General features: G+C 35.5%; 1 protein-coding gene across 1 annotated transcript; it reads left to right on the plus strand.

The window, feature by feature from the left end:
- The first annotated feature begins 9,842 nt into the window (after positions 1-9,842).
- Positions 9,843-26,478, plus strand: LOTGIDRAFT_205254 (hypothetical protein). Its single transcript, XM_009051463.1, has 6 exons — positions 9,843-9,940; positions 14,872-14,935; positions 16,114-16,145; positions 16,487-16,564; positions 22,757-22,862; positions 24,400-26,478. The coding sequence occupies exons 1-6, from the start codon at positions 9,917-9,919 to the stop codon at positions 24,537-24,539; spliced, it is 444 nt and encodes a 147-aa protein (XP_009049711.1). The 5' UTR covers positions 9,843-9,916; the 3' UTR covers positions 24,540-26,478.
- The last annotated feature ends 1,097 nt before the right edge of the window (positions 26,479-27,575 follow it).

Below are 27,575 nucleotides of genomic sequence, written 5' to 3' on the forward strand. Positions count from 1 at the left end.
GATTCCTATTCCTATTGGATATATTTACAGGTCTGAAGGCACCATGTGATTGAGTTTGTGCCAATTCCATCCAAAAGTCTGCCCCACCCCCATTTCTGTGGACTGTGCAAAAATTGGCCATGTAGGAGCTTCGTCTTTGACTGGCCAGTCCGCCATATTGGATATTCGTCACTGGCCATATTTGAGAAATTATAGGAATAAAGAGCATTTCACCCCCATTGTACATCTAAATATGTTAGATTAGCATCTCAGGGACTCACTGGCACCAAATATGTCATTCATAATTCCATAGCAAACCAATGGAAAAAATTGACCATATATCAAAAATTGGCCATGTAGGGGCTTCGTCATTGACTGGCCAGTAACACAGTTAGGCGTGAAAATACCATTAATTTGGAATTTTAGAGATATTCACAGGTCGGAAGGCACTATGTGATTGCGTTTGTGCCAATTCCATCCAAAAATCTGTCCCACCCCCATTACTGTGGACTGTGCAAAAATTGGCCATGTAGGGGCTTCGTCTTTGACTGGCCAGTCCGCCATATTAGATAATCGTCACTGGCCATATTATAGAAATTATAGGAATAAAGAGCATTTCTCCCCCATTACACCTAAATATGTTAGATTGGCATCTCAGGACCTCACTGGCACCAAAAATGTCATTCATAATTCCATAGCAAATCATAGGAAAAAATTGACCATGTATCAAAAATTGGCCATGTAGGGGCTTCGTCATTGACTGGCCAGTTACACAGTTAGGAATGACAATATCATTATGATGGAATTTTGGATATATTTACAGGTCTGAAGGCACTATGTGATTGAGTTTGTGCCAATTCCATCCAAAAATCTGCCCCACCCCCATTACTGTGGACTGTGCAAAAATTGGCCATGTAGGGGCTTCGTCTTTGACTGGCCAGTCCGACATATTGGATAATCGTCACTGGCCATATTATAGAAATTATAGGAATAAAGAGCATTTCTCCCCCATTGTACACCTAAATATGTTAGATTGGCATCTCAGGACCTCACTGGCACCACAAATGCCATTCATAATTCCATAGCAAACCATAGGAAAAAATTGACCATATATCAAAAATTGGCCATGTAGGGGCTTCGTCATTGATTGGCCAGTTACACAGTTAGGCATGAAAATATCATTATGATGGAATTTTGGATATATTTACAGGTCTGAAGGCACTATGTGATTGAGTTTGTGCCAATTCCATCCAAAAATCTGCCCCACCCCCATTACTGTGGACTGTGCAAAAATTGGCCATGTAGGGGCTTCGTCTTTGACTGGCCAGTCCGCCATATTGGATATTCGTCACTGCCCATATTTGAGAAATTATAGGAGTAAAGAGCATTTCTCCCCATTGTACACCTAAATATGTTAGATTGGCATCTCAGGACCTCACTGGCACCAAAAATATCATTCATAATTCCATAGCAGACCATCGGAAAAAATTGACCATATATCAAAAATTGGCCATGTAGGGGCTTCGTCATTGACTGGCCAGTTACACAGTTAGGCATGAAAATACCATTATTTTGGAATTTTAGAGATATTCACAGGTCGGAAGGCACCATGTGATTGCGTTTGTGCCAATTCCATCCAAAAATCTGTCCCACCCCCATTACTGTGGACTGTGCAAAAATTGGCCATTTAGGGGCTTCGTCTTTGACTGGCCAGTCCGCCATATTGGATAATCGTCACTGGCCATATTTGAAAAATTATAGGAATAAAGAGCATTTCTCCCCCATTGTACACCTAAATATGTTAGATTGGCATCTCATGAACTCACTGGCACCAAATATGTCATTCATAATTCCATAGAAAACCATAGGAAAAAATTGGCCATATATCAAAAATTGGCCATGTAGGCTATGGGGCTTCATCATTGACTGGCCAGTAACACAGTTAGGCATGAAAATATCATTATTTTGGCATTTTAGAGATATTCACAGGCACCATGTGATTGAGTTTGTGCCAATTCCATCCAAAAGTCTGCCCCATCCCCATTACTGTGGACTGTGCAAAAATTGGCCATGTAGGAGCTTCGTCTTTGACTGGTTAGTCCGCCATATTGGATATTCGTCACTGGCCATATTTGAGAAATTATAGGAATAAAGAGCATTTCTCCCCATTGTACACCTAAATATGATAGATTGGCATCTCAGGACCTCACTGGCACCAAAAATTTCATTCATATTTCTATCTGAAAGAATTGGCCATATTTTAAAATACTTTAAACAGTTAACCATGAAAATTCCATTATATTGAATTTTTTTTATATTAACGTTCCTGATTGCACCATCTTTATCTCAAGAATGTACTATGAGCCTATAGAGAGATTCTATTGTATAGAAAATATCGTTTTTTGTCATAATATTGTAATTCATAATTCAATTCTTTCCTTTGTACACAGCCACTGGCCGGCCATAAAAATTGGCCATTGGCCACAAAAATTGGTCAAAAAATTAGGGACGAAGCCCTAACTCGCTTTTTCAGCAACTAGGTTCTTGTTAGGACTTTTAATCCGATCTACTTGTTGCGTAATTCCAAGTTGGTGCAACAACTACTGGAGAACCAGTAATCGGGCGCATTCCAAAGTCGAGCAAGAGCATTACGCAATGTTGTAGAACGCTTAACAGCTATGAGGCAGCATACTTTAACCTATAAGAGGCTTTTCGCGTAGAAGGAAAATTAGTTGTTTGCAACGTTTTAGTATATCAGCAGCATATGATACTACAATAGCTTGTGGTGGAGGATGTGTAGATTGCTCAGCTACAGGTTATGGAAATTTCTTAAGAGAATAACACACATGACAGTTATCAGTTATATCATTTATGGTTTTGTCTAGATTCGAAGCGTAGAAAGGTCGTTGCACAATTAATTCTAATTGATGCTTTGAGGGGTGACGACACTTCATATTAAAAGTCCACATATTAAAGGTTTTGGCACTACTATTAATTCAGACGTAGGGCAAAATGGTGTGCGTGCGCGCGTGCGGCGCAGGTCGGGACATTCAGATTGAGTTTGGATCTACGCTGAACGGCTGGCGAAAGGAACAGGACAATTTCCAGCGATGATATCATGTACATGAGATTGTATTATGTAGGGGCTGAAATGCTTAATGGCTGCAGTTATACATAATGCTTCTATCTCGAAAGGTAACCAAGTAATCTGATGTTTTTTCAACTTAGCGCTATAGAAACCGGCCAATAAGATGTGTTGTTGTTGCGGGTTATGTACAGAGTTGCTCAAAGTCCTCGCTTCCTTACAGACCTGTCGGTTACGATCCATAGTTGATCCGTTGGTCTTGGTAATACGATGCTTTTGTGATGTGTAAGTGACTGTAAGGCTGCTGAGAAATAATGATGTAATTCTTCTGACCAGGCTTGAATGGTTAAACGAAAGTTTTTCAGTAGTTCTTTTGGCGAGTTACCTCCAATATATAAATCATCAGCAAGTTTGGTAACTTTGCCTGAGTACAAAAGATCGCATAGAACTCTTCTTCGAGTGCGTTCTCCGATCCTGGCAATCCCATAGCAGTACGGGTATAAACGCGAATACCTCTGAAAGGGGTACACACTCCGCAATACTTCATAGAACTAATGGCGAGGGGTATTTAATAAAATTCCTCATCGCTGTACACACAAGGGCAATAACTCCGAAGCGGCTCCCCCACCTATTACCAATATCTAATCAATATATACCTGCATACCAAGTTTCATCGTGATCAGATAAAAACTGCACCCTGTATCATGACTACAAACCAAATTTGTAAGGTTTTAACTAAATCAAGGGCAATAACTCCAATACCGTTAATCCGATTATGACCGATATCTCATCAATATATACATGCATACTAAGTTTCATCAATATCGAATAAAAACTGTATATTAGTGCCTAAAAGCCAAAATTGGCGTGTTTTTACTAAATCAAGTGCAATAACCCTGAAATCGTTCATCCAATTATTACCAACTTCAAACTTGACCGAAATCTCATCAATATGCATACTAAGTTTCATCAAGATGGGATCAAAATTGTAGCGTTCATTGGGCATACAAGGCAATTTTAACGCATTTTTACAAAGTCAAGCTCAATAACTCTCTGAAACCGTTTATCCGATTGTTACCAATTTCGGACTTGACTGAGGTCTTATCAATATCTACAAGCATACTAAGTATCATCAAGATAGGATAAAAATTGCAGCCTTTATCGTGCATACAAGCCAAATTTAACACGTTTTTACTAAGTCAAGGGGAATAACTCTGAAACCGTTCATCAGATTATTACCAATTTCAAACTTGACCGAGATCTCACCAATATATATATGCATACCAAGTTTCATCAAGATCAGATAAAAATTGCAGCCTTTATCGTGCATACAAGCCAAATTTAACGCGTGTTTACTAAGACAAGGGCAATTACTCTGCAACCGTTCATCCGATTATTACTAAGTTCGAACTTGACCGAGGATTTAGTGTATATTTAGTCATGGAAAAAGGCTTTAAGTTTCCCACTCACGGTAGTAATGAGGAAGGTAGGGTCGATATTAACACTCAGCCGGAAGTGCCTTCTCGGAATGCTGATTTGGCAGATTTTGATTCTGGTATAGGGAGAGGTTTGGGACAGAGTATAAGTGTCTCTTTACAGGATTTGAAGGGACGAGGAAACTATGCCGAAAAAATGTAGGCTTACCTGTCGGGTCTAATGTTCCGTTGACTCCTCGTTTCAAACCAGGCAGATTCTCGCATACATCTGCACCCAGAAAATAGAAGGCGACGTGGTAGCAAGTCGCTGTCTGACTTTGGTTACGATTTAAAGCGGTTAGCTTTTAAGGCTTTCCCTCATTCGCATCCCGAGAGTTTAGAAGATCATATTGTTGATCCGTACATATGTGGTTTAGGTAATCATGAGTTAGAAAAACATGTTCAGTTGTCTCATCCTCGAAATGTTAATCAAAGCAATTTCGGCTGCAATTGAGTATGAAGCTATTGAGTGGCCACGGGACAGGTTTCGTAATCAAAATTTTGATAGGTATGATAGAGAGTTTCAGGATCGAAGGATAGGTGGCGCTAGGAGGAATAGGTTTAAGGATGAGGGGTATCTTAGACATGAAGAGGGATATGATCGAGGTTATAGGTCAAATGTAGGGGTTACTGAATTTAATAGACCTCGTCTGTCACAAACTGCACGGGAAATAGAACCGATTTCTCGAGTTCATTGCTACCATTGTGGTAATACGGGACATATTAAGCCTAATTGCCCTCAACTTAAGGTGCCGCATAGGGACGAGAGAAAGGATGTTCTTGTTGCCTCATCAGTAATGCAAATTAAGGGGAAACAGAATGATGATGTGGAGGTGGTTCCATCGGAGGTAATGAGTCATAATAGGGCTTCTCAAACGGAAGGGGCCAACGGCCCAGTACACAACTCGGATGTAAAGTTTTGGAAGATTGAGGAGGGTGATGACTGTAATGAAGAAAGTTGCTCCATGTTGTTATGTGCCAATGAAAGTGTCTGGTCTAGGGGAAAGGCTTCTGTTATGCGACACAGGGTCAACATTTTCGTTGATGTCATTTGTTGATTTTCTTAAAATATCGAGCGAAGATAGGCCAAAGTTATATGATACTAATTATGTCCTTCATTGTGCTGATGGTCGACCCATACATCCTTTAGGAGTAATGCATTTGGAATTCAAATTATGTGATATACCCTTTAAACATGATTTCTTGGTGATCGATATGCCCTTAAATGGAATTTTAGGCATGGATTTTGTATTAATGGAATAAGTGCAATTTGAATTTTGATAAAATGATCATGTCTACTGGAAAAGGCGACATATCCCTTTCTCCCAGGACTGGTGTTTGACATGTGCACATGTGAATACCATGGAAACGGTAACCATTCCTGCGAGATCCGAGAAGGTGGTTAAGTTTGTTGCTGATAGGAATTTGTATCATACAGATGTGTTGTTGGAACCAAACGATTATATATTGAAGCAAAAATTGCTATTGGCACGTTCTTTGGTTGATAGTCAAGATTTAACGACTTGTATTTTGAACATGAATGATAGGGAAAAAGGGGTTCCTGTTGGTACTACAATAGGTAGGGTGGAGAGTGTAACTGAAGTGAATAGTGTACCTAACGGGGATGCCCCGAAATCCTCCACAGTACCAGAACACTTGCAGTCTTTGGTTCCCGAGACTTCTAAGAATTTGAGTGAGTCTGAAGCTGTTTCTGTTTCGGGTCAAGATAGAGAGTTGGACGTTGCAACTGATCGGTTTTCAATAAATGAGCACGGGAATTTTCAAAGCATGTGTAATGTGATTGAAGGTGAAGGTGTTGTATCAGATCCAAATTGGCTTCCTGTCTATAATGATACGGAGATCAAAACGTTACAAAAGAATGATATTGCAATAGGGCCAATTTATCAAAGTTTGCTTCAATCGGGTAAAAGGCCAGAATCTGGAGAGTTGACTTCTCTGTTCAAAGAGTCCAGGCTGTTGGCATCACAGGGGGAGAAGCTTGTCTAGAGGCATGATGTTTTTTGTATCGTAAATATTCAAATAATGTAAAAGAAGAACTGTGGAGGTTTCAACAAACTCTCCGAGACCCTGTTCTGTCTGGGGGTATGTGTTGTCAGGTGCAAGGATGCAGAACTGGCGTGTTAAATGGGAAAAAATGCTTGAACATTGGAGAACTGTTCACACTCCTTTCAAAATAAGCACAGAATGTAAATGGTCATTTTGGAAAAAGGCAAGGGTTAGACAGCATATTTAGACACATCGCATGGTGGAAGATCTGAGATGGTGGTAAAGGAAGTTCTCAATAGTATATTGATCCTGGGGATGTTTTACCACCATTGGTCAATCATAATCACACACAAAATCGGACATCGGGCCTTTTGACAGGGTACGAAGAGTCGAAGATGGACCATGACGATGGAAACAATAGTGAACAATCCGGACCAGCAGCAGAGTTAGACTGGTTTGAAGATAGCCTAATTGTAATATTTTGAATATTTGTTTTTCTGTCATTTTCAATCTCCTTTCTCGGCGATCCACTCGATTTTGGTAAGGGGGTATGTAGCAGGTGGCATATTTAATGTACCGTAATTTGATACGAACCGGAAGTTTGAGTTTCCGGATTATTTTGTACGTTATGGCATTTCATCAATCGAGTGTGGATTCGACCAATGAGAGTTGACTTTAGCATTGCACGTGATTTTCATGAGCAAACACTATAAAAAGCTCGATTGTATCACGTTACAGGCAGTTGGTCGGTAGACGGCTCACGGTAAGCATGTTCGTTCTGTGGGAGTTAAAACACTCCTCTCATAGAGTTGGCTCTTACCTTAGTCAGACGATCTGGCTGTTTGATTTGTGGTTGCCTTGGGTCGGTTTGGTTTCCAGTCAAATCTGAATCGGGAATATAACGTTCCGCTCGTTCAGATGGACTGATCTAAAACGGGGACTATGGTCTTGAATCGGGGGTTTTGAATGTTTGTGTAAATGTATTGTTTGAAATTCGTTCTGTGGTGTCTTGTCTTGAGTTAATAAATGTGTTTTTGTTTAATCATTTATTACTTTCCATTGAGATCAGTATCCTGAAAGAACCTGGAACTCCTGGTGTATTGAGACACGACAGGATTGATATTTGGGTTGGAGGTTTTTGGTCTGAAATAACTGCCCTAGATTACCTCCTGCTACACATGCATACCAAGTTTCATTAAGATAGGATAAAAAATTGTAGCCTCTATCGCGCCTACAAGGCAAATTTGACGCGATTTTTAAATCAAGTGCAATAACTCAGAAAGCATTCATCCGATAATTACGAATTTCGAACTTGAGTGAGATCTTATCAATATATATACATGCATACCAAGTTTCCTGAAGACAATTTGGTCGCCTTTTCGCGTAGCCGTCGATTCGAGCTGTCAAGTTAGCCGCCCTTTAGTAGCTGCCGATTCAAAATAGTGATACCAACTCGCCCAAACGAAGAAATATTCCTTAACCAATCACTGCCACGGATACATAATATAAAATGAAAGTAGATCTAAAAATAGTACATAAGGCAAATAATCTAAATAAATAAATCTAAAATTCGGGCACAAATTACGACCCATCGTACAAAATTTTCAACATTGAGTTTTATATGCTTCAAAAGGGTATTAAATGAGCTTACATAAAATCCCTTTTGAAACAAATAAGTCTCAATATTGAGAATTTTGTACGATGGGCCGTAATTTTAGTCCGAATATGTTTAAAACTGAAAATTCAAAAAAAGTCAAAACCTGTATATATTTCGGAGTGAGACAACTACCCTTTAATATGAATGTGCCATGTTCTAACCTAAATTTTATGAAAGCTCATTCAATGCCCTTTTGAAACAAATCAGTCTCAATATTAGAATTTTGTATGATGGGACGTAATTTTAGACCTAAATGTCTTTAAGTAAATATTTTTTAAAAAGTCAAAGACTGTATATATTTCAGAGTGAGGTGGCCACCCTTTAATATGAATGTGCCAGGTTTTAACCTAGATTTTATGAAAGCTTATTCAATGCCCTTTTGAAACATATAAGTCTCAATATTGAGAATTTTGTACGATGGGCCGTAATTTTAGCCCGAAAATGTTTAAAACAGAATATTTAAAAAAGTCAAAACCTGTATATATTTCAGAATGAGACAGATACCCTTTAATATGAATGTGCCAGGTTTTAACCTAGATTTTATGAAAGTTCATTCAATGCCCTTTTGAAATATACAAGTCTCAATATTGAGAATTTTGTACGATGGGCCGTAATTTTAACCCGAAAATGTCTATAAGTAAATATTTTTTAAAAAGTCAAAGACTGTACATATTTCAGAGTGAGGTGACCACCCTTTAATATGAATGTGCCAGGTTTTAACCTCGGTTTTATGAAAGCTCATTCAATGCCCTTTTGAAACATATAAGTCTCAATATTGAGGATTTTGTACGATGGGCCGTAATTTAAGCCCGAAAATGTTTAGAAATGAAAATTTAAAAAAGTCAAAACTTGTATATATTTCAGAGTGAGGTGACCACCCTTTAATATGAATGTGCCAGGTTTTAACCTCGATTTTATGAAAGCTCATTCAATGTCCTTTTGAAATATATAAGTCTCAATATTGAGAATTTTGTACGATGGGTCGTAATTTGTCTATAAGTGTAGATTTTCAGAAAAGTCGAAAAGTAAAGTACTATTTTCAGATCTACTTTCATTTTATATCATGTATCCATGGCAGTGATTGGTTAAGAGATATTTGATCGTTTGGGCGAGTTAGTATATCACTATTTTGAATCGGCGGCTGTCAAAAGGCGGCCAAATTATCTTCAGTACCAAGACTCATCAAGATCAGATAAAAACTGTAGCCTCTATCGCGCCTACAAGCCAAATTTGACGCGTTTTTATTAAGTCAAGGGCAATAACTCTGAAACCGGTCATCCGATAATTACGAATTTCGAACTTGACCGAGATCTCATCAATATACACATGCATACCCAGTTTCATTCAGATTGGATAAAAACTGTAGCCTCTATCGCGCCAACAAGAAATGTGAACGAACGGACCGACGTACAACGGACAGGGGCGACGGCAATATACGTCCACATTTCCACGTGGGCGTATAAAAAGTCGTGACCCTTTCTTAACCTGCGTGGATCTAATATTTCCAACGTGGACCTAATATTTCCAACACGGTAGATCGACATATAAATATAGTACTATGACTCAGAGCCTGTATATGGAGGGGGGGTAACTCCGTTTAGTAAACTATTTACGCGCATGCTCTCTCATCGAACAAGAAGAAAGATCATTCATTTCCCCTCAACAGAGGAAATTTATTTATCCAATATTAGAACAAAAAACATAACTCAGGCCATGGCTTTAAAGCGGATTCAGAAGGTATGTATAGTATTATAATCAAATATGAACAAGTTGATCGGCTTTATGGATCTAAAGGCAATTTCCAATATGGCAATTAAAGAGGACATTTCCCTATTCATTTGTCTTGTCAATACATACAGTTGAGTTGGGTTAAATATAGGCCTAGTCAACGGGTAGGCTATGATTTGGAACTACATTAATTACTACCAGAAACAAAATTTAGTCTTGGTCCTATTTTATCAAGATATATTTTGAATATATTAAGACTTGTTCATTCTTTTAATCTTTGTTTCAAGAAGAATATTGTCATATTTGATGTGGCTGTGGAATCTAGGCTGCTACACATCAGTGGCACAGTGTATTGTAGGTAGGCTAAGGCCACGTTTCCACCAAGCTTCTGTGTTGGCGTCTGCGTCAACGTCCCCATCTGCGCTCAAATCCGCGTTTGAGTGTTTCTACCAAGCAATCAGGTCTGCACGTTGTACAGAATTACAACCTGAGATCAATTATGTTGAATCTATATCACTTGAACAAAAGGCTAAGATTCCACAACAAATATTTTCTTTTTAATAACCAGACAAATTAAACCAAATGTTATTTTTTCTTATATCAACAACTTTAAATTCATATTTACTGAAAACAAGCCTATCTATACATGTAGATTTATTTCAGCGTTTAGGCTATCCTCATTCTCTCCAAGCATAATGTATAACTTAAGCAACATTTTCATTTTTTGTCTCACCCTTGAAATATAGTATACGAATAATAGAAATTAGGCCTATATGGTGTCACGTACACTCATCGCACTATAGGCTTACTCAAAATCAATAGGCCTAGTTTGTTACTGTTATCTTTGGCACCGAGTTCCTGCTTTATGGATTCCCAGAGGTTTTCTTTCACGTCTCTGTCGCTGTATAGTAGATTTATCGTACAGTACAGGCCGCCTCTGTAAAGCTTCTATAAGCTTGTCTGTTCCTGAATCGCTCATTTTTCAGCTGAAATCGACATATACTACCACGTGTTTTGATGAAGAAGACAACCCTGGGTGACGACATTGATGACGTCCCATTCCAAATATGGTACAAAACCGCGCGATCTGATTTAAAATTGGGTGTGGGAGCGTTGGCTGTGTCCGAAGCTAGAAATGACGCTGACGCGAACGCCTGGTCAAAACAAATTCAAATGCGAAAGCTGATGCCGGCGCCAACGCTGACTTAAAAGCTTGGTGGAAACGTGACCTAAGTGAGCTTATAATTGATTTTTTTTTATTATTAAATGAATTAAGCTTTCATTTGCATGCCAACCATCTTCAAAGGTTTTAGGGTCCAGAGAAATACAGGGTTTGGAGGTTTTACAATTCCTTCCCTGAAATTTAGGCAAACCATGAAAATTATTCGCATTTATTAATCATTGTGGTTCGATAGTCGTTGCTGAAATTTATTGAAATTTCTATCAGTTAGACAAGAGAAAGTAGTCCAAGTAAACAAGCCTGCAAATCAAATTGAACAGGCCCATTAGATTAAATAACTTCACCTAATTTAATCCATTCTGATCAGATTATGAGCAATCTTTGATCTTGTTTACTGAAAAGGTGAAATATTAAGATAGAGGAAGTCTTATGATATATTGACACTTATTATAGTACATTCAAATGATTATACAATGTAAAACATTGGGAGTTTACCCATCATGGGATACACCTACAATAGGTGTCCTATACAATCAATATTTTACCATGCTTGTTTACTGAAAGATGAAAGATTAAGATGGATTAAGAAGGCTATTAGATTATATCAAGTGCAGTGATTATTTCATTAAGTAGGCTGATCATTTGTGTTACAACAAATCACTGATTATAAATCCAATAAAGATCCTCAATTCACCACCATGGGAGTATCTGTTAACAAAAATAGAAAAGATGATGTGTTTGAATTGAAAGCATTTAAATATATTAAAGGAAGTTGCAAAGGTTTTTCAGCTTTTGAATTTGTATATGTAGCCAAAGAGTATTTGTGAAAAATGATACCTTGATTTTTCTGAAACTTCACTAGGTAACATATGGTGGGAAATATGAAGCTATAGATACACATACAAACTTGGCTAGAGAACCTCTTGAATCCTTTTATATTTAAACTTTCTTCCAATTTGCCCTTAATTACTGGCTTCATTACCAAAAACAATAACATTTCCTAGAGTCAATAGGTTATGGGTCTGAAGCAGTGTGTTGCATTCTGGAAATTTATAGAATCCAGAAAGTTTCTATCATACGAGTCGAGCTTCTTCATAGCCTTATCTTCTTACATGTATAATGGGTAGGTAGATGACAAGTTAATGTTCGCTTCCAGCGGATGCTGATATCGCAAACTAGGTAGTTGTTGGTAGTCGTAGTAGTTGGTAGTTGGATTGGATCAAATTGGATGATTCGGTGTTGTTGGTTTGGTTGTTGATTCTTCGTTAGATCTGGTCGGGTCGAATGACATGGCGGTGTGGCGTGAGTTACTTGGTGGAAGCTTCAACCAAAGGGGGAGGGGTGTTCTCTGATGTTTCTGCAATGAAACTTGTTAAATTGATTGGATATAATTAAAAAGTGTTAAGAAACTTTGAGTATAAAAACTTAGCATATCTGTTCAAGACAGATTTGGTTATAAAATGGAAGACTAGTTCCATTATCGTATACCAGTGGTCCGTGGGTGGAGCCAAAACATTCTGTATGGTGAGTGGTATGCTGTTGGTTTCCAGATACTCTAACAGTGGCTTACGAGCGAGTTTCAGTTCAGTGTATTGAATGAGGACATGCGACCTTGTGGCAACGTGTCCGCAGCGACATTTAATGCCGTTGAACTGATGGTCTCGTAGTACGTTGTTGGTCCGGAGTCTGGTTGCCACTTTGCAGATGGCTATAGATGGATGGTTTGGTTTGGTATCTTCGGATCAATCTGGTATCTTGCGGTGTCGAGGTTCCGTAACATGTCAGCCCATTTCTGGTTGATCCTAGAAGATACGATACTGCAGAACTCCGAATAGGAGTATTCTACAGGCTCGATATCCTCCAGACTCAGACTTTCCTTGGCACAACGGTCTGCTTGATCATTGCCAGGAATGGAGACGTACTAATTCAATCTTCTGGTCGTTGTTGGTTTGGTAGTTGTGGATCATTCTTCTTATTTCGGATTTTGGAGTCGGATAGTATCGCGGCATTCTCCCTGATGGCAAGAAATTCTGCTGTGAACACTGAACAGTGTGGGGGGATCCTTTTACTGATGTGGATGCCTTTTGCTGGAACCATCGGTGTAGATCTTCAAATGGTCGGCGTACACGGAATCAATGAGATCAAGAGCGCGAGCTCTTGATCCCACTGGGTTCTCGTGCTTGTTGGTACTCTGGATCAGCTGGGTGTTGACTGTCGGGTTGGTAACCTTCCAAAACGAAGTTGCCGATAGGCGTCGTTCAAGGATCGAGCTGATGCTCTCTCAATAGATCAGTGACCGCTTGCCCGTTAGAAATACTCTGATTCTTCTTGTTATTTCCGACACGAGTAAATCTTCTGATGCTGGAATATGTTGGACAGCTTTCGGACAAATACTGAAGTTCCTCCCTCCGAAGAGAGAGGGGTTTCTCTCCACATTTATAATGGGTATTACAACCTTATATACCACTTATGTTTCTTTTAAAACCTTTTACTGGTTGTATCCCAACGATACAATTCTAATACATTTTTTAATCATTTTTTCTAAAAATTAAAAAGTACATTTTTAGAATTGATTTTTTTTTGTGTGGATTTGATCAGTCTCTTCCATATTTAGAATTATTGAAATATAGGAATCCATGTTCCAACCATTTAAGAATATTCCTGGCACTCGGCTTGTGTTATAGTCTTATTCACAATATTCAAATGGCTATAAAAACGGATGTAGACATTGTACAACAAAATCAAAGGTACATGGAATAGATTTCATCAAGGGCTATGGCTTTTCGTCAGACCACTATTCACCAAAGGTCAAGGTTACAAGATATGAGCCTTAAAAGTTTTGAAAATAACTGTTTTTTGAAGCTTATAAAACTGGAAGTCAGACATCAAAGATCAAAGTATAAATTGACATTATAGATCAATGACTTTTGACCTTGAAAAGTTCAAGGTCATCCATGTTAAAGGTCAAAAATGCAAATCTAGTAAATTATAAAACCTGTTCCTTTTTTTAAAGTAAAAAGCCCAGACAGATTTACCTTTACCACATATTGGCCAAACTAGTTACCTATTAACCTGCAAAATATTATAGGTGACAATTATATACTTTGCGAGTAAATAAATAACAAACATTCCAGTAGTTGAAATTTTCAGTTTAAAAGCGAATAACGTCAAAACCGGAAGTGATATCGAAAAAATGAAAATTGAATTAACTTCGCAATCAAAATGACCATCTACCTGTAAATTTTCAGATTGATCGAAATTGAATTGTAAAAGTTATAAAACTCACATTTTTAAAATCAAAAAGTCAGCGACAAAATTCAAAATTCTGAAATTCTTGAATTGCTAACCTGTAGAACTTAATTCAAAGCAGTTAACTTAAAAAGATCGAAATCAGAGTCGTTAATTAGAAAAAAAGAAAAAATACATTTTCGTCCTACGACTTTCCGGTTGAAAAAATTATATTCATATTATTTAGTTTCACGAGTTTGACAAGGAAATCGAAAAAGTGAGAATGTGGCATGCGTAGTTTAGGCTGGGCAATGGCAGCAGAATTGAAAAAAAAAAAAAAAAAAACATTTGCAAAACAAAGCAGTGCGTTTGATAGAACGCACTGCAATATGGCCTAGGGCCTCTGTAAGATTAAGAAACAAAGCTATTAATTGTTTCATATTGTGATAAGAATTTGTTTGAATTTAATAAACCTATGTTGGGAATATACAATCAATCAAAATTAAAACTAAACTCTGAAATTTCTTTTCAGGAATTAACTGATTTAGGAAGAGATCCTCCAGCACAATGTTCTGCAGGTCCAGTTGGAGATGACTGTAAGTTAAAAGATAAAGAAAATGATTATACATACACCAATGGTCTAAATTCTTATCTCTTAATTTGCACGCTTAATTCAACAGGACCAGACATCCAGGCATATAAGAACTCAAAGAAGGGATAATTTAGGGTGGGTTTTAAAAGTCAACCGGCATACCGGAGTGAAAAAAAGGCGCTAAAATGAGCATTGTTAAAGTTAAGGATCTTAGATTTTCATACTACAAAATGAAACTATTCCATTTGACGGAATTTTTGTTGACGTCATTATTATTTTTAAAAGAGATTATTGCTATTTTAAACACGAATTAAATCAGAAAATGTGAAGGAAAATATCTCAAAGCAAGAAAAGAAATATTAATTTGTTTCGTTTCATTTTTAAAATAACTTTGATTCCATAATATTGACGTCACCAAAAATTCCTTCAAATGGAAGAGTTTCATTTTGTAGTATGAAAGTCTACGATCCTTAGATTTAACAATGCTCATTTTAGCGCCTTTTTTTCACTCCGGTATGCCGGTTGGCAGCGGAAGGCGGCTGACTTTTAAAACCCACCCGATAATTTATGGCGGGGAGGAATTCTACCTCTTAAAGTAAATGTAAAATTTAGATTTCAAACCCCGTTTACTATTCACACCGTGTAGGTCCAAAAAGTTGAAAGTGCATTTTATGAGGCATCTCTCTAAGGGTCCTTTTTATCTGATCACATGATATAGCCACGGTAACTCAGTGAGTTAGACACTTGCTTCCAAAGCTGAATATCCATGATTCAACACAACCATAGATTGAGATAATACCTTTTTTTTTCAGCCCAATATGCCCCTGTTAATAATGGAGTTCTGAGGGGCTGACGTGGAAAAAGCGCATAGTTGTTTGGATGGGACAATAAACCTCAGGCCCCATGTGCTATAAGCTGTGCAATTGGAAATCAAAAAAAGGAATAGGCTAATATCACTATCCTGGCAAAATTACCCTCATTGCACACTACATGGTGTTGCCCATCTTCATTGGCCCTATTCAGTAGGTTCATATCATTATCAAAGTTTCAACCAGGTGAACTTTATATAAATATGATAAAAATTGATTCCATCCACTTAGTAGTGATGATTTTATCTGTAGACTAGTTAATTGGGTTTATATGATTGTTGTCAATAATGAATCTATACACATTTCTTTTCAGTATTTCATTGGCAAGCAACTATAATGGGACCGGTATGTAATCAAATATTACCAATTTTATACTATCCCATCTGATGTCGGTAATAATGATCATATTAAGGGAGATCATATAAGCTTACTGTCTTCAATTCTAACGGGTTTACAAGTCTTGAGATGAATCCATTTAACCGTTCAGACAGATATTCCTGTCATTAAATTACCTCCCTTGATGCTACCTTTTCTGTTTCTGTTTATCAGTGAACGCCTTTTATTTAGGGCATTGGTCATCTATTACAGAATCCAAGGATTTTTTTCTGAAGAGTCTAATTTGTTGAGAGATAAGCATCTGTATCATGATAAATTACATTATTTAATTTTGAATCTGTTATTTTCAGAGTGATAGTCCGTATCAGGGTGGTGTTTTTTTCTTAACGATACATTTTCCAACAGACTATCCTTTTAAACCACCAAAGGTAAGGTTTTATTTTTTTTTACACAACTCTCTGGGAGGAAATAATTTCAGAGTTTATGAGATATTGCCCTAGACTTAGTGAGAAAAACAGCAAAGATCAGATTTTTTGTTATAGAAGCTTGTTTTTTATTCAGGTTTGATTGAATTTGGTCTGATTTGAGCTATCAAGGGAAGGCTGACAGGACCAGGCATCCAGGCATATAAGAACTCAATGATAGGAAATTTAAAACTGGGGGACCAAAGCTGGGCCAGGATAATTTTTGGCAAGGAGGAATTTTACCTCTTAAAATAAAAATAAAATTTAGATTTTTACCCTTAACGTGTAATCATATTATTGGTCAAGGTTTACGATTTTTTACCATGAAAATCAAACTTAGTTCCTAACTGATTCTGTTGGCTTGCCTGGCAAGCTATCTTTAATGTTGGATTGTGGGTTTTTGTCTGAAATTGATTTTGGGATTGTATAGTATCAGTTTAATACTAAAATGAGATATCATTTACACTCAAAAGATGACATGACCATGAAGATTTTTATTTGAATTTATTTAATGCTTTGTGTAATTTTTTTAATCGAATTCCAATTTTGAAAATTTAAAATGGTGTGGTTAAATTGAAGGGGCAGTCCAGTATACAAAATTTTCAAAAAAAGTTTAGTACCGTATACCTGAAAATGTATCATTATAATGATATGCTATCTATGTATATACATAAGGTTTAATTAAAAACAGAGGCTACTGTACTTATTTTCAAATGAACAAGTACAGACTTTTTGGGGGTTGATTATAGCCTCTTACTCTCAGACCTGGGGTAATCGTAATCTATAATAGTAATCAGCTGAAATCAATTACAAATTTTCAAGTAATCGGATGTAATATGTAATCGAATATTTTTTCAACTACAAGTAATATAATTGTAATCACTTACATCCACAAATAGGCTGTAATCTTGTTACTTTAAGATTACTTTTAGATTACTTTCCATTATTTTTGCATTAAATTTAGTGATCATCAATTTCAGCCCTACCACAAGCTGGCAGATTGGCTTGAGCCTGAATAGTTTTATTGTTTTATGAACAGTACCCAACTAAAACTAGGGGTATTGACTTGATTGTAGAATTACCTAACATTGGCTAGATCATCTTGTTAGTAAAATGTAAAGAAACTAAAATGTTGATTAATTTAAAATTAGTAACTCAGTCAGTCTGAACAATGAGCTATGTGAACCTGTTTATGTACAAAATCAATTGACAAAGCTTTGAGTTAAAAACCTATAAAAACCTAACTATGCGTATACTTTGAAGCCGTCTGTTCATAATTTATAATATAGAATGCCAAAACCAAGAATTTTTTTTATATGCCAAGAAGTTAAAACTATGTTGCAAGATTTTTAGGTCCAAGCATCATGTGATCATTCAAGATTCACAAAATGATGAATTAACATCAAAACATTAACTGGAACAATTTGTGGGCACGATTCCGGTGAAACACATTGTGTTTTTCTTCTCCACTCCAATAGGCGATGTAAAGCCTAATGTCTTATACTTATCTTTTCATAGATTTGTACAGTTCTATGATTTTATTGAATAAGTTGACCTCAGTAACAATAGGCCTTTTTACGGGGGCCTATGATGGGAAGGCTACGGGATAGGAAACACACCCGGGAAACACAGATTTATGACAGCTGCAACAGAAACTCTGTGTATTCAAATTAACTTTGCAATATAATATAGTTTGAAAGTTTTTGACCTCTTATAAAATGGTGTCCATTCTCTGTTGTCAGCACACTGTCAATAGACCTATCAGAGTAACAACACTGCACATTGAATCAGATTAACTCGGGATAAAAACCAGTGAGTTATATAACTCATTGATAAAAACGACTTTGTTTTTATTGCTGATGTCGTAAGTTTGTGTGGTCACATGAATCTTGAATGATCATGTGAATCTTGGACCATGTTTATATCAACATGATTTTAACGACTTGGTATATAAATAAAATTTTTGAAACATAAATAGAAAATTTTAAAGAAATTTTTTTTTTTAATATAGATATTAACATTTCTTGGTACATAATAAAAACTTGTTGCACAAAATATTTTTTTGAGTGTAAATAAAAACTAGATCCACAGGCTTCTCGAGGTTCTGAAGCAGTGCGTAACAGTTTTGATTTTACGCTTAAAACTGTGCCGCAAAGTATCGTAACAGAAACATAATTTTCTATCATAATTAACTGGATATAGATCGCCCAAACGCAAAGCATATTCGACAGATCGCTTCAACTCACATTGAATTCAATAATAGTTGAAGGGAGCAAACTACCTTTATCGTTTAGACCACAAAAAAACTTACAAGAGGAAAACCGACTTTTTCAAGATAAAATCAAAAAAATCGAAATATGTTTCATAGGAGTTTTTGACCTCGTTCTTGAAAACGCTTTCAAATTTTAGCTCTTAAACAATAAAAGGCATGATTTTTGCTGGATTTGGAAAAAACTTGGTTTTATTGTTCAGTACCGGGCTGAAGATTGAATTTTTGCCTTCTGGAGTTTTCACGAGCTATAAATTGAACCCCTTCTAAAGAACAAGGGCAATAACTCATACTAAATATTCATTATCGAGTTCAAAAGAAGTGTATGACTGAAGGTTGAATATTTCATACTGGTGATTGTAACTGTACTGCTAAATATTTTTTATTCAAAATCAAAGCTGCCAGTGGGCGTATATTACCTTGCTAGCTATCTTATGATTTTGGTATATTATAAAAATTTGTGGTACTTGATATGAATTTCTTGTTATAAAATGTTAATTTCTTGGAATGTGATTTTTTCATGTTGGATTTTTTCCGTTTTGGCATTCCATTTGTTGTAATAGTATTTTAGTTTAATTGGTTCATTTGGGTTAACTGAAACAAAGGGTCTATCTTGATAGGTTAAATTAGCTTAACTTTTACAGTAACAGTTAATAAGAGTAATCTACTTTCCATGTGTCACGTGTCAATTTGCCAGTCTGCTTTGATGCAATGGATTCAAAATGTATAATTGTGCCAGCCTCCTGCACAAGTGGAAAGACTTTTCAGCATTGTTGGAAAATTCTTCAGGCCAGAACATTGTGCATTGATTGAAGACAATGAGTGATAAAATGCAATGCAAATTTGAGTAATTTGTATCTGATTGGAAAATATATAAAGCTGTAGCGTATTTTTGGGAGGGCCATTGTGATTCATTAAAAGTAATCATGTAATTGATTACATTTTGAAAAAGAATGCAAAAGTAATGTAATGTTAAATTATGAAAAAGTAATTGTAATTGTAATGTTATTGATTACATTTCAATGTAATTGACCCGAGGCCTGCTAACTTGGAAAATTTTGTATCGTACATAAACTATACGATATTGATATATTCCTTTCAAAAATTGCATGTAAATACTTTCAATTTACGAGTGAAAATCACCAATGGATTTCTTATTTTCATTATTTTTTTACATTAAGTTATGAGAATATTCACACTAATAAACACATACGGCAATGTTTATTTAACATGGTGCTTGACAATTTCCTCCTGCTCAGTGTACATCTTTGTATCAAATTCTTATATAATATTTGAAATAAAGGTATCAAAGCGTTATTGGACATGAATATTATTATAAAGTATCATATGAAAGATCATCTCATGTTTATATATAGTAATTATTGAATTAAGATTACTAAAAGATTTGGACAAACGACTTGTAGTTATTTGATTATCCACACCTTCGTAGTCTTCTCTAAGTGGTAGTAATCTGGATGATCTAGACTATGTTATTGTCCTATTTTTCAAGAACATATAACCTTGACTTTAACCATCAGATTGCTGATATCTGATCACACCCAATACTTCCAAAATGAAATTTAAAATAAAATAGTTCAACCATTACAACAGAAAACCTTTATCCACTGAAAGTTGAGATGTGTTGTTTTTATACGCCCACATGAATATGTGGTCGTATATTGTCGTTGCCCCTGTCTGTCGGTCCATCTTGTGAGCACTATAGAGACTACAGTTTTTATCTGATTTTGATAAAACTTGGTGTGATGCTTTAGATTGATAAGATCTCGGTCAAGTTCGAATTTGACATATTTTCGATGAACGGTTTTTGAGATATTGCCCTTGACTTTGTTAAAAAATAGTTCGTGAGCAGGATTGAAGCTACAGTTTTCAACCGATTCTGATGAAACTTGGTATGATCATTGGAATTAATAAGATCTCGGACAAGTTCTAACTTGACGCATTTTTGATGATTGGTTTTGAGTAATTGCCCTTGACTTTGTAAAAACGCTTCAAAATTTGTTCGTGAGCACAATAGAAGCTACAGTTTTCAACCGATTCTGATGAAACTGGGTGTGATCATTGGAATTGATAAGATCTTTGACAAGTTCTAACATTTTTGATGAACGGTTTTTGAGTTATTGCCCTTGACTTTGTAAAAATGCGTCAAAGCACAATAGAAGCTACAGTTTTCAACTGATTTTGATGAAACTTGGTGTGATCATTGGAATTGATAAGACAACTTCTAATTTGACGTATTTTTGATGAACAGTTTTTTAGTTATTGCTCTTGACTTTGTGAACACAATAGAGACTACAGTTTTCATCCGATTTGAATGAAATTGGGTGTGATCATTTATATTCATGAGACCTTGGTCAAATTCGAATTTGATGATTTTTCAATGAACGGTTTTTTAGTTATTGCTCTTGACTAAGGAAAAACGAGTCAAAATTTGTTTACGCACACAATGGAGACTACAGTTTTGAACTGATTTTAATGAATTTGGTGTGATCATTTCTATTCATGAGATCGTGGTCACGTTTGAATTTGAAGATTTTTTGACGAATGGTTTTAGAGTTGACTTAGAGCTCTGTGATTTAATTATTTGTTGTATTTGGTTTATTGATATTGATTTTAAAAAAAATTGTGGAATTACTCAGCATAATTTACTGGCATATATATATATAATTGAATTCAAACTAATAAAATTTCTGCAGTATGAGAAAATTCATACTTTAGTCACTAAAGACTGTTTTATAGTGTTCACACGACTGGTGATTTTTACCATTCGACTATTCGACAGCATCATACGATTTGCATTCGAATATTCCAGGATATTTTCAACTGAAAAATTGCATTGAAAAATGGGCTATTTGCAACTGAATTTTTCCGTTTTCTCACCTGCAATACAAACTTACAGTTGGTAACAACTTGCTTAGAAAAGTTTATGTCATTCAAATAGAGATTATTTATATTCCCAATGTCTCTCGAGGAATGCTAAAGCCGTGAAACACTAGATAATTAAATCAAATTATAGAAGGAATCATATTGAAAATGTCCAAGAACAATAAGAAAGGTATCAGATGCTAACATTCTTTAATCTGATTGGAATGTAAAAGATGTCTATTTATTTACTTTCGGTTTTGATGTGCAGGTAGAGATGGTCATAGGACAATCCTTTGATTATCCAGCATAGCAATCTTTAATGTATAAACTACGGGGATTGTCTCGAAATATTTTTGATAAAATGTGTGAAACCAGTTTTAGAAAAATGTCCATCATTATTTTACAAAGTGAACATTGATTCCGGTAGATTCGTATCTGTTCAGGCCAGTTCGTCTTAAAATGTGTTCCATACTATAAGACCTGCCAATTCAAGATCGAGCTCTTGCATGCAAATTTGAAATTGATTTTTTAAGTGGCAGTTTGAGGTGATTGTAAGTTGCCTTGGTCTATGGTTCCTTTAGAGTGAAGAATTTTATACAACCCTGGTTCTTGTATCAGCCGACATTTTAGTTTGATTTCTATTAAGAAAATTATTATCAACAGGAGGTTTTCAAAACAGCGAAATGTTACAGCTGTTCAAACTTACAGATCTTATGAATCAAGCATGCGCGATTAATCGAATGGAAAAATCTGATTCGAATATTCGCAAAAATGCATTCGAATTCGAATATTCGTGTGATCACCACTGTTTTATCGTTTCTGACAGCTGCCAGTTGGCGCATGTTACCTTGCCCTGCAAGCTATCTTATGTACCTGCCAGGAATATTTCATCTGGTAATCTTAACATAGAATGTCTGCTTAAGCCAAGATGTCAAAGGGCATTTCTCAAGATTATGCTCATACCCCCTGCCCACTGAGTAATGTGTTTGTATTTTTACTATCAGGTTGCATTCACCACAAGAATATATCATCCCAACATAAACAGTAATGGTAGTATTTGTCTGGACATACTTCGTAGTCAATGGTCACCTGCTCTAACTATTTCTAAAGGTAGGTAATTCAGTGGAATAAAAATAACAGAATCAATCTCTTGACCAACATCATATAGTGTTTATGGGCAGTGTTTATGGTATAAGGATTGATCAAAAGGCAATGCACTGCACAACTGAATTATTGAATTCGGTTATAACCGAATAGAAAAATCCGATTCAGTTCGGTTCGGGTTGCTTTCGCACTGCAATCCTATCTGGATAGCCGCTTTAGCACTGCCGAGTCAAGTTATCTGGATAACTTTTTATTTTTAGTAACACATCATGTCACGTGACAAAACATTAAAAACAAATATGGACGTTGGCAATTATAATTGGAGCAACGACGAAATTCGCTGCATGCTCGCTGTCTGGGGCGATACTAAAATTCAAGATGAATTAGATGGCATGAAGAGGAATAAACATGTTTTTTCAACTATTGCCAACTCGTTCAGATTAATAATGCCAGCTCTCATCCACCATTCCGACCTAGGTTGCACCCAGAGTTGACGGGACTGAAATTCCTTGTTTATAAATAAAAAATATGAAAATAAAAACAAAAGCATTTTCTGTTTCCTCTTCCAATATATATTCATTCTTTTCCTAGACAATTCGTGTACTTTATTAATCCCGTCAAATATCATTATAACGTCCGCGCAAACAGGAGCCATTTTGAAGTGCTTATACACGTGACACCCCAACGTGATAAACTTATCCGGATAACTTCTTGTTTGGTTTCGCACTGCCACTTATCTGGATCATATCCAGACGAAATCCACCTCTTGAGGAAGATTTTTCTATCTGGATAACTTCTGGTTATAACCGAATAAGTTTTTTTGCCAGTGCGAAAGCAACCGGAAGTTATTCGGATAGAACTCGATAGAACCGAATTACTTTTGCAGTGCGAAAGGGGTATTATATCTAAATAACAATTCTTGTTTCTGGCAGTATCGATTTTAATAATATATTATACATATGTAAGCAATGTTGATGAGTCACCAGACAAGTTCTGTATCTGAAATTTGTCTTGAACACACATTCCATCAGATATATTTTTACGAAGCATGGTATGCCATGTCAAAGCATAAAGATATCTTTACTAATGGATATATAATTAATGGGTAACCTGGCAAGACTGAATTATAATTTTGATGTAAAATAGTTATTTCATGCTTATTTATTGCTTTGTATTGATTGAAGTAATCCTAGACTGCTGTGATGGGTGTATATGTTACTCAATACTTGCTTTGAAAGCATAAGAGTCATAATTTGTCATTCAAAGTCTAGTTTTGACTCAAATTTGACCCAAAAGATTGTTATTTATTATTATACTGCTAACTATGAAATCAGACCTAGCATTTTGACTCCCAGATTGTATTGGTTTTGTCTTTTCAGTTCTCCTATCAATTTGTTCGTTATTAACAGATCCAAATCCAGATGACCCTTTAGTTCCAGAAATTGCACGTGCATTTAAAACAGACAGAGAAAAATATAACACAACAGCTCGGGAGTGGACATCCAAATATGCACAATAATGGGTGGTTTATTTTATTTTTCAGTTCTCCTATCAATTTGTTCGTTATTAACAGATCCAAATCCAGATGACCCTTTAGTTCCAGAAATTGCTCGTATTTATAAAAATGATAAGGATAAATACCAAAAAACTGCGAGGGAATGGACAAACAAATACGCAATGTGACCTCTAACAATTTTTTTCCTTGATTACTCTTGTATTTGACACATTGGACTTGGAGGATTGCTTTGCACAAATGAAATAGATTTCAAATCACCTTGCTACTGCATTCTTTTAAAGACTTTCAAGAATGCAGTATTACGGAACTCTATTTTTAAAAGAAATTCAAACTTGTATTTGTCCTTTTTTGTTGAGCAAAAAAAAACACTAAGGTTTGTTTTTTGTTTTGGGTGAAAATATCAGTTTGTTGGTAATGAGTTTTTGTAAATTATGAAGTTTTATTTTGTTCTTTTTCTTTTATGTAATATTCAAATATTAATTTATCAATTTCTTAATTTGATAAAGGATGTCACTATAATAATTAGATTCAAAATTTCAGACAAAACAAGATGCCATTGTGAATTAATGGAATATGGTCATCTAAATATGTGCTACTCCAGCTGATAAAGCTGTATTTTAGCCAGCCATTTCACTTCTCAGAATCAAAAGCTGATGTTTGACTCTCCTACAATTGTTCTGGATAGTTGAAATTGAGCTCTGTAAAGCAGAAATTAAATCATTGAAATTCCAATGAAGTACAGAAGTCAGAATTTGATTAGATTTTCTAGATAGGAAGATATTTTGACCAATGAAAAGTATTGCCTCAAAAGTATCAACTTAAAACTTTTGAAACAAGGGTTTTCATTGATCAAAACATGTTCCTGATCTCATTAAGAATTTAATCCAATTTAATTTTGTCACCTACCATTGTGTCCAATGCATTTACAGCTAGGAGACATTGTTATTGAATTTTGATAGCATCAGCATCAATTTGCACCATTCCAATTTTCAATCATCAGACATCTGTGGTTCCTGCAACTTGGTGTTTTATGACATACCCCCATGAAATTTGCTTGTATCACATAAGGGGTGATGTCATAAAGCACTTATTTTTAGTAGAATTGCTAAAACCTCTGATGTCGGATTGAAAATTGGAATGGCGCAAATTGATACGATCATTGTCCTCGATACACATACAAAGTTTAGAAAAATTCTTTACAATCCCTTTAATTTTGAATACTGCTTATGAAATAGTACAGAATAAAAAAGTTTAGTGATATAATATTAATTGTATTATGGTTTAAGATTGTAAGGTAGAAAAGATTTATTATTTTAAGAGTGCTCATTTTTTAAAAATTTCTGACACAGAATATTAATATTTAAGAATGAAATAAATTAAGGATTATTTAAAGTTTTTGTGTTAGACTTGTTAAAGATATGTTGTAATATGTAGGTATATATACACGTACTATCTCTGTCTTTAAAATCAATTACAGTTAAAGTGTTATGCTCCATCTGCTAGAATTGGATGCTTTTTTGTATTTTTTTGTCAATTACAACAAAGGTATAATACTTGTTGAAATTTTCTTTATTGAAAACTTTACTTAAAGTAAGATACATACAATCATTATTTGGAACTATAGCGGCTGGGATAGAAACATTCATGTGGTATGCGCTATTTCAAAATGTCCATACAGAATTCAAACTCTTCAGATAGTATGCTTAACCTACAAATCAGCTTTTGTTGTGTTAGTGTTAACAATTTTAACCTACTTTTAACATTTTAACCTCATTCTTAAATAGCTTTCATAATTTATGATTATAATTTTAATAATTATATCACCTTTTTAAACTTCAAAATGTATAGAAACATAAAATAAATAATGTATGTCCTTAAATTGTTTTTTTGTTTTTTTTTTTAGCAATGTTATGCGTGTCAGTGTTTTTTGGGGTTTGTTTGTTTGGTACCTTAGACTAATATTTCCTTTTATTTTCTTGACAAGATCTAATACTTTTATTATGAGTATGAATAGGTTGATTTTATCCAGTGAGATGGGTTACAAATTAAATCCTAATACATTTATAGGTTGGTTCTGATACATGTATATAAAAGAATATTAAATGGTTTGATTTATAATATCCTCATCAGCCCATCCTCCTACTATTAGTAGTATGTCTATAAGTACAGCCCATCCCATCCCCCTACTATTAGTAGTATGTATATGGGTACAGCCCATTCTCCTCCTCTGAATAGTATGTTTATAGGTATAGCCCATCCTCCCACTATTCATAGTATGTATGAGTACAGCTTGTAGGCAGAATATAGACTACAGTTTTTATACGATCTTGATGAAACTTGGTATGCATATACATAATGATGAGTTCTTGGCCATTTTCGAAATTAGTAATAATCCAATGAACTGTTTTAGAATTATTGCCTTTGACTTAGTAAAAACACATCTTTTTTTTATCTGAGCTTAATGAAACTTTGTATGCATGTATATATTGATGAGATCTCAGTCAAGGTAGAAAAAAATTGGAAGCAATAAGATGAACGGTTTCGGAGTTACTGCCCTTGACTTAGTTATTGATGAAATCTCAGTAAGTTCTAAATTGTTAATAATCGAATGAATTGAGTTTGTAGGTATGTGAGTTGCACCCCATTCACGGGTAAAACCCTCTTCTACAGTTTTTTTTTCAGGAAATTACAATTTGTGAAATCGTTCCCTGTCTCCGGTCACTGTTGTATGTGCAACGCGTTTCACGTACGCAATTATTGTGATTGGAAGCGAACTTGTCATCTATCAACCAACTTCACACCCATCAAATAAACAAAGTGTCAATATTTAAACAAATATAAAGTCTAACTCACTGATCAGCAATTCTTTCACACTTAAACACAAAGAAGCTAGTCATCGCCAGTTTGCAATTGGACAAAACCATTTCTCTCAGATGTGGGATTTTAAATATCCAGGGTTTTACCCTATACGTGATATCGCGTGACTTTCACCTGTGGTCTTGTTCGTAGTAATTAAAGCTATACATTGAATTTTGATTTTCATTATATAAAGGTCTCTACAAACTTTATTTTTGACACGTGTATGAATTTGAAGTTTTGATTACCGGTATATGTCCGTACCTTTTAAAGGGATACAGGCTATTAATAGTATTATAGTCGTCTGAATTGTTTATGTGCCAGTGGTTTATTCTACGCTTTCTATT

The sequence above is a fragment of the Lottia gigantea genome, assembly GCF_000327385.1.
Source record: "Lottia gigantea unplaced genomic scaffold LOTGIsca_168, whole genome shotgun sequence".
NCBI lineage: Eukaryota > Metazoa > Mollusca > Gastropoda > Lottiidae > Lottia > Lottia gigantea.